Genomic DNA, 14,757 nt, shown 5'->3' with positions numbered 1-14,757 from the left:
CTCTCTGCTGAGCGCACCCTATTACATCCAGCCCTCTGAAAGTCTGGATTTCAGGATATCCACAGTGAAAGTGCATGAGAGAGATGATCGGAGTCCAGGGAAGAAAACTGTGTGAGGAACTGGATGGTGTTCCTATTTCCTTTCTGCTGTTGCTCTGTCAGTTCCAGATGCCATAAAAGTCCATTTATATTTGTGTGTTATCACTTTCCTGAATAACTTCAAGTACTTTGAATTCTGCAGCGCTGCCTGTAGGGCCTTTGTTTCACTCCCAGCTGGCACTTATGCCAACCCACTATGGACGCACTTGTTGTTATTTAAAGAATTACACACTCTGAGATGGCAGCATATGGATAAACATGTCAAAGGATATAAAACTCTTGTACTGTTATCAATATAGAAATCACTTGTTTCACACAGAATGGCTTTTTTTATTCCAGGCCTTGAATCTTGGATCTCTGCCAGATGGAACAATGGGTGTGAAAAAAAAAAAACAAGAGGCCAGAAGGGAGTTCTCTGGGAAAATGAAACACAATTTAGGAACTTTATTCAATACTAAAGTGGCTAACATAATCCTATTCTACGATTATTCTCATTTCCTGGCAGTGGTATTTCAATAAAAACATGAATGCATATCTTAATGTTAAAGAAGAGACTAACATCTAATCCTTGAGGACCATGAACACATCTGGTCTTGCAGGAGATCCACAATGAATATTCATGAGATTTATTTGCTTATTCTAGCTCTAGTTTATGGTCAAAGAATACATAGACTTGGAGGAGTGGTTAGTGCAACCAGGGCAACCAGGGGGGGGGGGGGTGGTCACATCCGGCTGACACTCCTTGTGACCTCAGGCAAGTCACTTCACGCTCCATTGCCTCAGGTGCCAATTTAGGGCTCATTTACTAATCATGTTTCCCATAGACACAAAGTGGGAGAAGAGCCTTAATAAATCAGGCCCTTAGATTGTAAGCCCCCTGGGGAAGGGAAATACTTACAGTATGGGGTAGATTTTAAAAAATAGCGCAATCGCGTACTTTTGTTCGCGCACCAGGCGCAAACAAAAGTACGCTGGATTTTATAAGATACGCGCGTAGCCGCGCGTATCTTATAAAATCCGGGATCGGCGCGCACAAGGCTGCTGATTTTGGGCAGCCTGCGCGCGCTGAGCCGCACAGCCTGCCTCCGTTCCCTCCGAGGCCGCTCCGAAATCGGAGCGGCCTCGGAGGGAACTTTCTTTCGCCCTCCCCTCACCTTCCCCTCCCTTCCCCTACCTAACCCCCCCCCCCGGCCCTATCTAAACCCCCCCCACCTTTATCCATGGATTTACGCCTACCGGAGGCAGACATAAATCCGCGCGCGCCAGCGGGCTGCTGGCGTGCCAAGACCTGATCCGGGGGCTGTTCCGGAGGGCACAGCCATGCCCCCGGAACGCCCCCGGGCCGGCGCCACGCCCCCGGGCCCGCCCCCCCAAACACTGCGTCATGCCCCCGAAACGCAGCGTCATTTGGCGACGCCCCCGACACATCCCCAACACGCCCCTTTTTAAAAGCCCTGGGTCTTACGCGCGTCCCGGGGTTCGGCACGCGCCTGCGGCCTATGCAAAATAGGCGCGCCGGCGCGCAAGGGCCCTGCTCACGTAAATCCGGCCGGATTTACTCGGGCAGGGCATTTAAAATCCACCCATATCTGAATATGCTGTAACTCGCCTTGAGCAGAGCTACCAATGAAAAGGTGTGAACCAGATCCAAATAAATAAATGCAGGTGGTTCTTAACTAGGAGTACTTTAAAAAAAAGTTTGTAGGGGATAGGCGCAGCATGGCTGTCCTAGCTCTTCCTTCCTTCTCCCCCTTTCCTAACCACCACCACTTCTGGGCTTATCCCGAACTGGAAGTCAGTGCTGGGTCCCACCATGATAGCAGTGGTAGTTGCTGGTGGTCCCCACCCAGCCTCGATAATTCTCTCCTGATGCACCACGGTGATGCTGAAGGAGGGCATGCAGGTGCACGTGCTGTCCCGGGGGTGGTTCAGCCACTGCCTGTATCATCAGCGCTGGTGTCTGAAAACCAGCAGGCGGGAAGGGTGGCAGCAAGGCCACTGCAGGGTCTGTAAGTGCGCATGAATGTGCTCCATCATCCCTGCAGCGCACACTGGAGGCCATGTTCTGTTGGGAGGGGGACGCTGGGGGAGGATGAGTGAAATTGGAGGAAGGACATAAAGAGAAAATGAGAATAAACAGACAGGGGAAGGTGGGGGGGGACTGAAAGGGAATATTTAGAAGGGGAGATAGAAGGAAGAGGGCTTCGATGCAGAGAGGGGGAAAGCCAGGAAAGGAAAACAAGAGGATGAGAGTAAAAGGAAGTAGGAGAGGAAGAGATGAGGTTGGAAATGAGGAGATGGAGGTTAGAGATGGAGAGGAGAGGTAGGTAGCGGACCCCCCAGATCGCTGGCTGGCTGAATGTCACGCAGTTCCCAGGGCCTATTTTTCTCTCTCCAGGAAACATTATTCAGCCACTGGCATGCCGGGGGCTCCTCTGGAGAGGAGGAGGTTCACATCTCCGAGGTCCCTGGTGCAGAAATGCTTAAATGTACCGGTCAGAGGATACTCACAGTGGCGGATCTGCTTGGAAGGATGATGGTGTTCAAATGAAAAAAAACCCAAAACCTTTAACAGAATGATCCAAGACAGTATTGAAAAAAATCATGAATAATCAAATAAAAATCATCACAAGAAAAGCAGCGGTTTCCTTATCCAGCCACTCTTCTTCCTCCAGCTGACCCAGTCTCCATTATCCCCTCCACAGAGAGGGTGGGATGATTGTCCTCATTTACAATCATAAACCGGTATGATGTTATACACTAATGTCGGTATATAAAAGCTTCAAATAATAATAATAATAATAATAAACTCTACATGAGACAAAAATAGCTGCTTCCAATCAGTTACACCCCCTTCTCTTAAGCTCTCTACCCCAAGGAGTATCTAGGGCTTGGTAGTGCAGATCAAAGGGCCTCCACACATTCATTATTCTAATACACTTTAATACATTGATTTAAGATGTTTTGGCCAGTGCATGAAATTGTTTGGTAAAATCACAAGCATGTATACTCCGCTGAAGCTGAGTCAGGTGAAGATACAATAGAAAAGCCACATGAAATGAAATTTAGGGAACGAAGGGACCTATTTGCTAAAATGTGTTAAAAACGCATGGCAATCAGTGCAGCACTTGTAACGTGCTATGCATTAATTGGCATAAAGCCTTTCGTGGTTGATAACACTTGTATGTTACTGACAGCAGGTCCACCAGTCCAGCCCAACCCAACCTTTATCCATAAAGAGCCATCTGCAGCCAGACGTGACAGTATCCCGCCTCAGACTGTCCCAAAGCACCCCACCCCTAAGCTGCTGGAGGGGAACACCCCCTTCCCCCAGAGAAGTGTACACTAAGTAGTGAAAAAAAATGAATAATAATCTTATTTTATGCCTTTCCAACTAATGATCAAGGCACTTTACAGCACTGTTAATATTATTTTATTTAATATTTAATATTGTTTGTGTATGCATTTGATAGAACTCGATTCCACGCTTCAAAGCATGCTACAGTAATAAAACAAATATTAAATCCAGGTACAGCTCTGCCCCAAAGAACTTACAGTCTAAGTGGGTACCTGAGGCAGTAGAAGATGGTGCCTTACTCAGAGACACAAGGTGTGTCAGAGGGAGAAGGGGGATTTGAACCGTGGTTTCCTTAGTTCCTAGCTTAAAGCTCTAAACGCCATGACACTCTCTCTCACATTAGAAAATATTTCTAATTTCAGTGGAGGCGGCAGAGGGGAAAAAACAGTGACAGAATTTGAGAAGACCTGGTATAAACGCAGATAATCAGAAAATATAGAAGGGGAAAGCAGGAGATCAACTGAGATCTATGGCATTTGCAAAACGAAGCAGATTAGAAGACTAGGACTTTGCGATCCTTGTTCAGTGCATTTTAATCCTTAAAAGTATTACTGTGGTCTTTTGATTGTCATCATCAAGGTTCTTTATAATCCTAATTGAACACACCATGGCATGAGGAGCCGCAGTGACAAATCTAGTAAACAGCAGTGGTAAGGTTGCATTGGACTTTCAAGCTCTGGGGTAATCTGCATGGAGTGGCAGCTGCAACAATAAACAGCAGCGGGTACAACAACGTCAGGTTTTCAAGAGGGTTGGAAGGACCATGGTTAAAATTCAAATTTCAATGGGCATGGGGGAGGAGGAGCAGCTTTTTAATTTTTTTTTTACTTTTTTGACAACATCCTCGCTAACCTTAGTGGCTGTGGGGATTATTACAAACTTGATAATAAGACATAGACGGGGACTGGGAGCTGGCTTTTGGTCTTGTAATAATCAAAACTGAAGACGGCAAGGCTTGAAATGGCAGAGGTGGTGGGGATCATCACTGTAATGGATTTGGGGCATATTTGGTATTGATATGGAGAGTAGTAGTGGGGAAAGGGATGAGAGCTCTGGTAAAACACCCAGGGGGTAGTTGTTGTTTGGTTGCATATGGGAATTTATATGCGCATCTAACCAAACTGGACAAATCTCAGCTGGGAAGACTGGACGGACCAATTAAGTCTTGAACTGCCTTCATTTTCTATGTTACAATGTTAACAAAAAAATATGTAATAAAGACGTATTCTGTTAGCTAGATTATGCACGCTAATGCTAATTAAAATAATTACTATACTTTTCACATAACACATTTATTTATGGTCCTTTGGCCATGGTTGCAATAGCCAATGAGACTTGCTTCCACTAAAACCTCATCAGGAACAAGAATGAAAGACTGGCTGGCCATAAAACATTTGTGGCCCAGGTCCTAAATTCTGGTCCCTATAACACTAGTAATGGTATCTTTAAACTTTTCTCAAATTTCTTAAATATCTACCATTGGTTATATTGGAAGGATGGTCGCATAGAACACAATGGCATTGCTTGCCTATTCCTTTATATAAGTGTGTGGAGCAGGGGTGGCTCAAGGTAATCTGCTGCCTGAGGCAAAGGATGAAAAGATGACACCCCCCCCCCCCCAACCATGGCCCATGCCGGTGAAATCACCGAGGTCCAGGGAAGGGGGAAGGCAATGGAGGGTGAAGTGACTTGCCCAAAGTCACAAGGAATGGCAATAGGATTTGAACCCTGGCTTCCCTTGTTTGTAGCCCACTGCTCTAACCACTCAGTTTTTGGGCCTGTTATTTTTTTGTTCTCAGTCTTTGGCACTAGGGGGCGCCGGAGAAATGTTTAATGGGGCAGGGCGGCCTTTGGATGCCCCACCCCCTGGATCTAGAAATAGGACTCCTCCATTCCCTATTACCTGCCTCCAACCCTTCTCCAGGATCTGCCCCCTGGGGGTGTGAGAGGTTGGTGAATGGTGCGAGTCTGTGTGTGTGTAACACACTCTTTCTTAGACCTGTACAATGGTATTAGATGCCCTAGACAAACTTTACAGCCTTTCATTCCCCCTTCCCTCCCCACATAATTAAAACTTACGCATTCTTTTCCATTTTAAAATGTATTAACTTCCCTAACCTAAAAAGGCAGATTGCTATGGAAAATAGACATTCAAAGTACAATCTTCTGAAGTAAAAATATCACTGACAACAGCATATATATTATATATCCATATACTGCAAAAAAACATACTTTCAATAATAATAGTTTAATAGACTTAATAAACTACCTTTCTCATAGTAATCAAGGCGGTTTACTGGTTCCCATATGGTACCTGTGTAACCCATCATTATTTGTTGATTATAGTTATGAATGTTACTTTTGTAAAACGTTGTGATCTTTACATGGAGCGACAGTATATAAAATGTCTAAATAAATAAATATGATATTAGGTCTATTGTAAAGTGCCCTGGATGTGGACTTGGCCCACAGAAAGCCAGGAATAAACTGAACTATAATTCCAATAGAGTAAGCCTTCCATATCATAACTGCCAGCACTCAACCTATAGAAAAGCCTTACTGCAAATATTACATCAGGCCCTAAACACCAATGCACCTCCTATTAGGAAAACAGATTAAAGCCAGGTTGTTGTAAATCCCTACACAGAAACTACATGCTAGCAGAATACCTAAAGCCTCAGTCACACAAGCAGAACGCAGATAGACTCTCACCAAATACAGAATAAAGAGATCATAAAATATAAATTGAAACGTGCAGACAAACACTGAACTGGAAATCACAAGAGGCCAAACTCTGTAAGCAATGCAAACACAATCAAGAAATATAAAACATCAAACATACCAATAAACAGAATGTCAAATCTGCTGATAAATTCAGCCATTTAAAAACACGTATAAAAATGTTTAAAATATTACCAAACACTAATAAAATATTTCAAAACAGCACATACATCACTTCCAATAATTAAAACTAACAAGGATAAAAAAAATCTCCCATTCTCCATACCTGGAAACTTTAGATTTCCCCTCCTCCTGAGATTGTCGTAGATTGGAGGAGGGTGCACAAACTTTAACCTCTCTCACACATGCACACACATCTGAGCAGGCACTCTCCTCATAGATACACACATACACTTATACACACACAAAAACCCTCTCATATATGCACATGCACATACCCACCCTCTCATACACACACACATACACACACAATCACCCTTCTCATATATATATATATATATACACACACATACACACAACAACCTCTCAAACACACACATCAACCTCTCATACACACACACACACACCCACCACCCTCTCATATATACACACATACATACACCCCCCACACACCCTCTCTTACACACACACCACCCCCACCCTCTCATATACACATACACACTCACTCACCCCACACAACCTTTCATATAGACACTCCCACCTCCCTCTCATAAAGACATCCATCTATACCCACCCTCCCTCTCATATACACACCCACCCTTTCATATATACATACATACCCCCCTCTCATTTGCATATACACACCCTCTCATATACACTCACAGTCACTTTCACAGGGTAAGTCTCTTTCACACATGCATTTTGGACCTTTTCTCTGGCTGCACAGCAAGGCCTCTTCAGCCGCTGGCTGCTGGGAAAACACTGGTGGCACCTTAGACCCTTTCCTGCCGCTGGCTGAGGTGGAAACGCTGGCCGCCAGTCTCTTTCACTTTGCTTTCTCAGGCCCCCAAACTCCTTCACTCTCCACTATCTCTCCTCTTCCCCGCTAGGCTTAATCCCTTCCACTCAATCTCCACTTCCAGAGTTTGACCCCTCTCTCAGATCTGCCCCTCACACAGAATCCCTCTGTCCCTTTCTCTCACACTCACAGGCTCCCTCTCTCTCACGCACATATGTACCCCCTCATACAGGCTCTCTCTCTCTCTTGCACACTCCCTCTCACACAGGCTCCATTTCTCTCTCATGCATACACCCTCACACAGGCTACCTATCTCTCTCTTTCATACACACACTCCTGCACATTGGCTCCCTCTCACTCTCTCTCACACACAAACACACCCCTACACAGAGGATCCCTCTCTTTCTTCTCTCACATTCACACAGGCTCCCTCTCTCTCATGCACATATGTACCTTCTCATACAGGCTCCTTCTCTCTCTCTCACCCCCCCCCCCCCTCATCTAGGCTACCTTTCTCTCTCATGCATACATCCTCACACAGGCTACCTATCTCTCTCTCTCTCTTTCTCTCACACACATACCCACACACATGCACACATATACCTTCACACAGGCTCCTTCTCTCACTAACACCCTCACTCCCTCACATACACATACTCCCTTTGTCAAGCACACCAGCTCTCAATCTCTCACAGACATACACATTCCTTCACAATCTCCTCACAAAGAATCATCTCTCTGGCACACACACACACACACACACACACACACACACACACCGGCTTGCAGTCTGAAACACATACCTCTACAGACAGCCTCTCAGTTTCTCACACAACCACTACACACAGTATCACTGGGGCCTGCTCTGCTTGCGGCATGCCGGGACTTGCACCTACATCTTCACCGCAATGCAGAACGTCGGGCCCTTCTTCCTCTTCGCCACCGTGCGGCAAGCTGGGGCCTCCTTCCTCTTTGCCACCACATGGCAAGCTGCAGCCTCCATGCTCTTCACCGCCATGTAGCACATCGGGACCTCTTTGCTCTTCGCCGCAATGCAGCATGCTGGGGCCTCCTTTCTCTTCACAGCGAAAGGAATGGGGTCCACTCATGGCATGGTGGTGTCTGCTCCTAATTCTGTGCAGAAACTGGAATTTCTGCGCAGGGGGGAATTCTGCACTCTGCAGTAGCGCAGAATTCCCCCAGGACTAAGAATTTGCCTGAATGAAGGGTGAGGCAGCTGTGGCGGGAAGGTTTAAGGAGGCAATTTTGCCACCTCAAAATCTTGCCACTTGAAGTGGCCGCCTCACCCTGACTCATTATAGAACCGCCCCTGGTGTGGAGAAATCACCTATAGAGGGAGGGGGCACTATGCAAATATAAATCCAAATTCTGAGTAGGAGGATGTTATTCTAAAAGTATGGAGTCTAGAGGGGCAGGACCTGTCTTGAGTTCTGGTTCTATTCCTATAGGCCTACTGGCTATTCCAGTACAGCAGGATTCCTCCTTTAAAATGGATGCTAGGGTGCTAAAGGAATACTCCTAGGCATTTGCCTAGTGGCACTTGAGAGGAAGCATTAACTCTCATTACCCCGCCCAGTTACATTCTCCTTGTTGAAATGTATTTTCCAAGCTTTCAGTTATTATGTGAACCGGTATGATGTCCCCACTAATACCGGTATATAAAAGTTTCTAAATAAATAAATAAATAATAAATAAAATAAATTACATATGGGAGATCTTTTGTCCTTCTCTGAAAATGTATTACTCTGAAGAATTTATTTATTTATATTATTTAGTGTACCAGTTATTATTTAGTATACCAATGTGTGTTCTTTTGAGAGTATATGTTTGAAGGATGGCCTGCTTATTGGTTGGTGGAAGCAAAGATATTGGTCTTAATGCCATTCTAAAGGAAAAGAAAGTGTGTTTTTCCTGCTCTTGCTCTTATCTCTGCTGTGGAATCCTGTGATTTATCCTTTTGTTCATTTTATTGCTAATTGGTTCCCCAGAAGAATAAAAGTTGTGATAAGTTTGAACAAAAGGGCACTCTGTGAGACTCTGATTACTGAAGCCCAGGATTGTGGGTTCAAAGGATAAGACAGAAGCAAAGAATGGCAAAAGTGAAGATACGAGATTTATGTATGGGGTTAATCTTATGGTCATAGAGAGGAAAAGGCTGATTTTAAGTTTCCCCATCCAGGAACATATTTTTTATTCCCTTGAAGCTCTGAGCTAGTCCCAAGCCAACATCTAACCTGACCATTGTTTTGAACCCACAGAGCTTGTGCCATGATCACAAAACCCCAGCATCAGGACTCTATTGTATGTGCCCTTAGCAGGGGTTACACATTGTAATCAAATCCTGCTAAATTCAGATAGGTTTATAGCAAAAATGTTTATTTCCTAAAGTGTCCTCCTGCACTTGTTCTTAGATTATTGCTTGCTGGCAAGCATGAATCACTATGATCACCATTTTCAGAGGAGTTTCAAATGAGCACAGAATATAAATAAACCTTTTTTAAACTGTTTCTCTTTGTTTCGATGTGTAATAAGATAATTATCTTCCACATTTGTGAACAATTTGCTGATCCTTTTTTTTTTTTTCAGATGTCCTGGAATGACTAAAACATAAGAAATTGCCATGCTGAGTCAGACCAAGGGTCCATCAAACCCAGCATCCTGTTTCCAAGAGAGGTCAAACCAGGCCACAAGAACCTGGCAAGAACCCAAACACCAAGAAGATCCCATGCTACTGATGCAATTAATAGCAGTGGCTATTCCCTAAGTAAACTTGATGACTTCTTCTCCAAGAACTTATCCAAACCTTTTTTTGAACCCAGCTACACTAACTGCACTAATCATATCCTCTGCCAACAAATTCCGGAGCTTAATTGTGCGTTGAGTGAAAAAGAATTTTCTCCGATTAGTCTTAAATGTGCTACTTGCTAATCTCATGGCATGCCCCCTAGTCCTTCTATTATCCGAAAGTGTAAATAACCGATTCACATCTACCCGTTCAAGACCTCTCATGATTTTAAAGATCTCTATCATATCCCCCCTCAGCCATCTCTTCTGGTCCCCCGAACCACGACGAATTAGGCAATTTCGTTGAAATTGCCTAATTCGTGATAAACGAATGCACATCTCTACAATTTATACCACCATGGGAAGCTTATCCAGTTACCTGAAATAAAAGGACGCCTACCCACAGTGAAGCACTCTGACTGTACAGGAATCAAATTTAACTGCACAAGTATTTAAAGATGGAACTTATTTTGCCTTAAATTAATCAGTAAAGTATTTAATACCTACTTCCTGGTCCTGCCTGTTCTTTCACAGCATCTCCCTCATCAGATGCCACAGCTACCAACACACACACAGGATCACACACCATTGTCTGAGCCATAGATGAGAGTCTCCCCCCATAGAAAGAATCCCCCCCCCCCCCCCCAGGGATCAGGATTCAAGCTGGGAAGAAGTCAGCTAGCCGGAGCAGCCCCGAAGGATATAAATAAGATTGTGTGCCCTTGGGATTAAACACCCCAGGTAAAGGTTACAGGCCATTTAGTGGACAAGTTATCTGGCGAAGGTTGGCCATATAATTTATTCTGGATATTCACTGGGATAAACATCCCACTGAATATCCCTGATTAAAGTTATCCTATATAAAAAGTTACTTTGCTATGGTTAACTGGATAACTTTATACTTAACAAGCTGTATTTAAAAGAATATAACCTGTTAAGTTATTGCTCCTGGTTAAAAAAAAAACCTTTACATTGCAGGCCTAACAGCCCAAACTTGTCCCCTGCTTCCCACCCACCTGTGCTCCAAAGGCCCTGTGGGGATGAACCTTTTAGTTATCCATCTAAATGGCTTTTGAATATTGACCTCTCTGATATTTTCAGTGGAACAGAGCTGGTATAAAATGGGAGAACCTTTTTCTCACTGGAGCAAAACTCTAATCAATCCCTGTCACTTACCAGTGCCAGCACAGCTGCCAGGGAATGTCACCTACCACCTCGGCATATTGCAGGGGCTCCCCTGGGCTTTTAGCATGTATTACAGTCCCTAGAACAGGAATAATAATGGCACAGAGAGGCAGGCACCCATGCCAGAGTGTGCATTAATGGAATGGAGCAGCTGTTGGGATCTTTGGAGGAATATTTCAGAGAGAAGCAGCAGTGTGAAGGGGTTTGGCAAGTGAAGGTGAAACCCCAGAGAGAGCCTTCCAGTCATACAGAGGGTAATTTTCAAAGGCATTTCTGGGGGTAAATCCATCTGTCCGAAATGAGGGTAAATTTAAACACATGCATCTTGTATGAGTGTTAAGTTTAGTCGGACTGGGCAGAGGCGTTCCCAGGGGCAGAGTTGAAGAGGGGTTTGCACTTATGTACAGACTTTTGCATTTCAAAAGTATGTGCACAGGTTTGCTTTGAAAATTGGTATAACATGTATATCCAAAATTATGCAAAATTGTCCCTGGCAGAGTGCTTAGACAGTAACTTTCAAACCAGCTCGCGGGCATTCTTTGGTGCATGTGTGTCGGCACCCAGATACGAGGCCATTTTATAACTTAAGCACATATATGTATGCATGTTATAAAACTGCCTGTCCGCGCGTCCATGTGCGTCCAATTTTAAGTGGGCACACAAATACCGCTTCTACTGCGTAAGTCAGGGGATTTTAAAAAGGGCACGCACCCACGTCTATGCCAACGTCACCAGTTCATCCACCTGTTCACCCACTTAACAGCTAGGTCCTCCAAACCCCCCTGGTTTAATAGCCTTCACTCCCCCCAGTTATCTCAGACTCTTAAATCACCTCAATTATGGATGTTTTTATTTTTATTTTTAACTTACACCTCCTCCATAGCAGAAGTAAACTTACTTGCCACTGGACCTGGGCACATGCCCAGGCGGGTAAGAATTTACGTGCACCACTCTTGGCCATACCCTGAAATGCCTATGTCCCTCCCGGACTACCCCTACACCCCACCCCTTTTTGAAAACTTTTGAGATGAGCGCGCAGCGGGAGATACACGCGTATCTGAGCGGCTTTTAAAATTCGGTTGGCCGCATCCCCCGATTAATGCACGCACTGGGCTTTTAAAATTCACCTTTTAGAGAATTTCCACAGAGCCAACGTAAATATACCCAACCGGCACAGAGACGTTAAGAGCCATGGTGGCACTGACCGCCCCCGTTTGAATGTGGCTATTTGATGTCACTGTTATGGAAGGAGTTTCCATTAGAACTTTGTCTAGAATGAAATGTGCGGAAACTCCAAAAAGGATTAGAAACCTCTTCCTGCTGGTTTTGGAATCGCCATGTGTAGATAAAAAAGATAATAGTTCAATGAATAGAGGAGAAACCAAGGAGAAAAATGAAAAGTAAAGCACTTAGAAGCTATGAACTTAAACTGTTAATTTTAAGAAAATTAGCAAATTACATCACATGTGAGAACCCACATATCCCATCACCAATCATTCAAGATGTACTTGCTTGTTGATTTTAAAGCTGGCTGCCCATTAAGTCATGCCTATATCAGTAGGAGCAATAGCTTCCCCCAGTGAACACCAACCTTGCTAGCAAATAATAGCCTAGAGAGCCAGGGGCTTGCAACAGAACCAAAATAATAACTTGCTGAGCATACTTAGTTTCGGTTTAAAACCTGGTGAATTTACACAAGGAAGAGACGAGCCCAATGTACTTAAGCATTTTTCCCATAGACATGAGCTCGAAGGAATGTCCCTGCTACAGCCCTCAGAAATCAAAGAGATTATCTGCCCCTCAGTCCAAACTGAAACTCAAGAAGGTTTATTTTTAGAGATAAAAATATTGCTTTATTTTAGTAAGAAGAGAAGATTATTATTACCGAATGCCTGATGTTACACACAAGTTTAGTCTTTGTCCCCCTTTCGTGATGTGACCTAATGAGATTCTTTCTTAGTGATGGCTATTTCTCTATGTTTTGTGACTGGCTGCAGCAAATAACCCCAATGATATAGAACTCTCCAGAGGTTAAAGCAATATAATATGGTAGCCATATACAGTCATTTCTTAGTTGATGTATTAAAGGCACACTTCTGCTGAGATACAATAACTTATTTTATAGCATGACTAACTGAAGGGTCAAGAAACAGAGAAAACAGAAAGTGGAAAGGATCTGGACCTTACCTGCAGTTCCCCTTCCATTACACTGAGAAGTTGGATCAGATCCTCCTTAGAAAGCTCCAAGGGTTTCTTATTGTTGTGATCTGCAGCCCCCGAGGATCTCAAGTGTTTTTTGACAGTTCCTGCCAGCGCCATTTCAGCCTCCTTGCATCGCTGAGCTTTCTTTTTTCTCTTGGCATCTTCTTGAGGGCTTTCATCCTCCACATTTCTGACAGTAGATGACTTGGAGCTGGAGAAATGCCCACTGGATGAGCTCTCTCCACCTTGGTTTCGTGATCTCATCCCCACCTAGGAAAAAAAGAAAACATGATGCTGAGCTTTATTGCCGAATCGGTGGTTGTTTCCAAAGGCAAACCACAATGGCGTAATTTTATTTTCACTAGTATTTAAAAAAAAAAATTTTAAAAAATGCCTTTTCCTGGCAACCAAATTATTTGTATATTTTGTACATCGCACTACTCCCTTTCACCGCTCCACTATATGATTCACAGTTGACATTCTGCAGGTTGGGACTAATAGGCTGCATTAGGAACACATCAGTTATCGACCTCCTCTATCACCCGATCAGTGCTGAGTCAGGTTCACAACAGAAGGCACCACATTGAAAAAAACAAAAAAGAGTCTTGTAAAAATTCATGTGCACCAGAATTATTGCACTACATGCAAAAAGAATGCCTCCCCATTTCCCAAATGTAGTACTGTATTTTTCAGCAAATTATTAAAATAAACCACAAGTAGACTATCTTTATGAAAACAGATCTTCACTATGAAAATCAAGAAATTATCCAAGGCGCTCACAATGGTGAAACAAATGGGTCAAGTGATTTACTTGTAGTAGAAGACATTGGTTGCAGTTTGGCTATGAAGAAAGCTCTTCTCACAGTGCTCTTGCCCACTCAGGTGGCCTATAAAAAACAAAATTGAGTCTAACCTTTTCAGAAATAAATAAGCATAGGCTATTGTATAGGCTATACATTTCCCACTGAGTCTCTGTTTGTTCATCTACAGTAGTGGGGAACATTATGAGACTTCCACTAGTTAGCAGTTTGAGTCACTCTGGCTTTTATTATGAGTTTAAATGCATTTGCCTTTTTTTTTTTTTACAGGCAAAAGTATAACTAAAGACTTTGTTCCTGTTTAGGTGGGACTAAATCAGGTCATAGTAGCAACTGTAATGGCTTAAAATGCAAAGTAATGAGACTTTTAAAGAACTGTGTATGCATGAGTATCTGAAAATCCATTCAGAGAGAATCTAGCATATAGAAACATGAAATATGGCATTAGAAGCGGACCACAAGGCCCATCTAGTGTGACCACTTTAATTGTCCTTTATGATTTACAAGAAATATATTTTGCAGTGTTGTTACTGCAGTAAAATATGACGCAAGTGTATTCAGTCATTTGTTTTTCTAATATTTTAATTAAGA

At 43.5% G+C, this 14,757-nt stretch overlaps 1 protein-coding gene across 5 annotated transcripts in view; it reads right to left on the bottom strand.

Annotated features, from left to right (window-relative positions):
• Nucleotides 1-14,757, bottom strand: part of FILIP1 (filamin A interacting protein 1) — a 324,967-nt gene that overhangs the window by 208,149 nt on the left and 102,061 nt on the right. For all 5 annotated transcript variants that reach the window (XR_003855647.1, XM_029595603.1, XM_029595604.1 and 2 more), the window contains exon 2: nt 13,334-13,618. Coding sequence is in view for 4 of the 5 variants with exons in the window: in XM_029595603.1 (XP_029451463.1) it covers nt 13,334-13,612 (279 nt within the window). In the remaining variant the exon portion in view is untranslated. The remainder of the gene's footprint in view (nt 1-13,333; nt 13,619-14,757) is intronic.

Source organism: Rhinatrema bivittatum, chromosome 3 (genome assembly GCF_901001135.1).
Source record: "Rhinatrema bivittatum chromosome 3, aRhiBiv1.1, whole genome shotgun sequence".
In the NCBI taxonomy this organism is placed as follows: domain Eukaryota; kingdom Metazoa; phylum Chordata; class Amphibia; order Gymnophiona; family Rhinatrematidae; genus Rhinatrema; species Rhinatrema bivittatum.
This window is presented reverse-complemented; position numbering and strand designations above follow the sequence as displayed.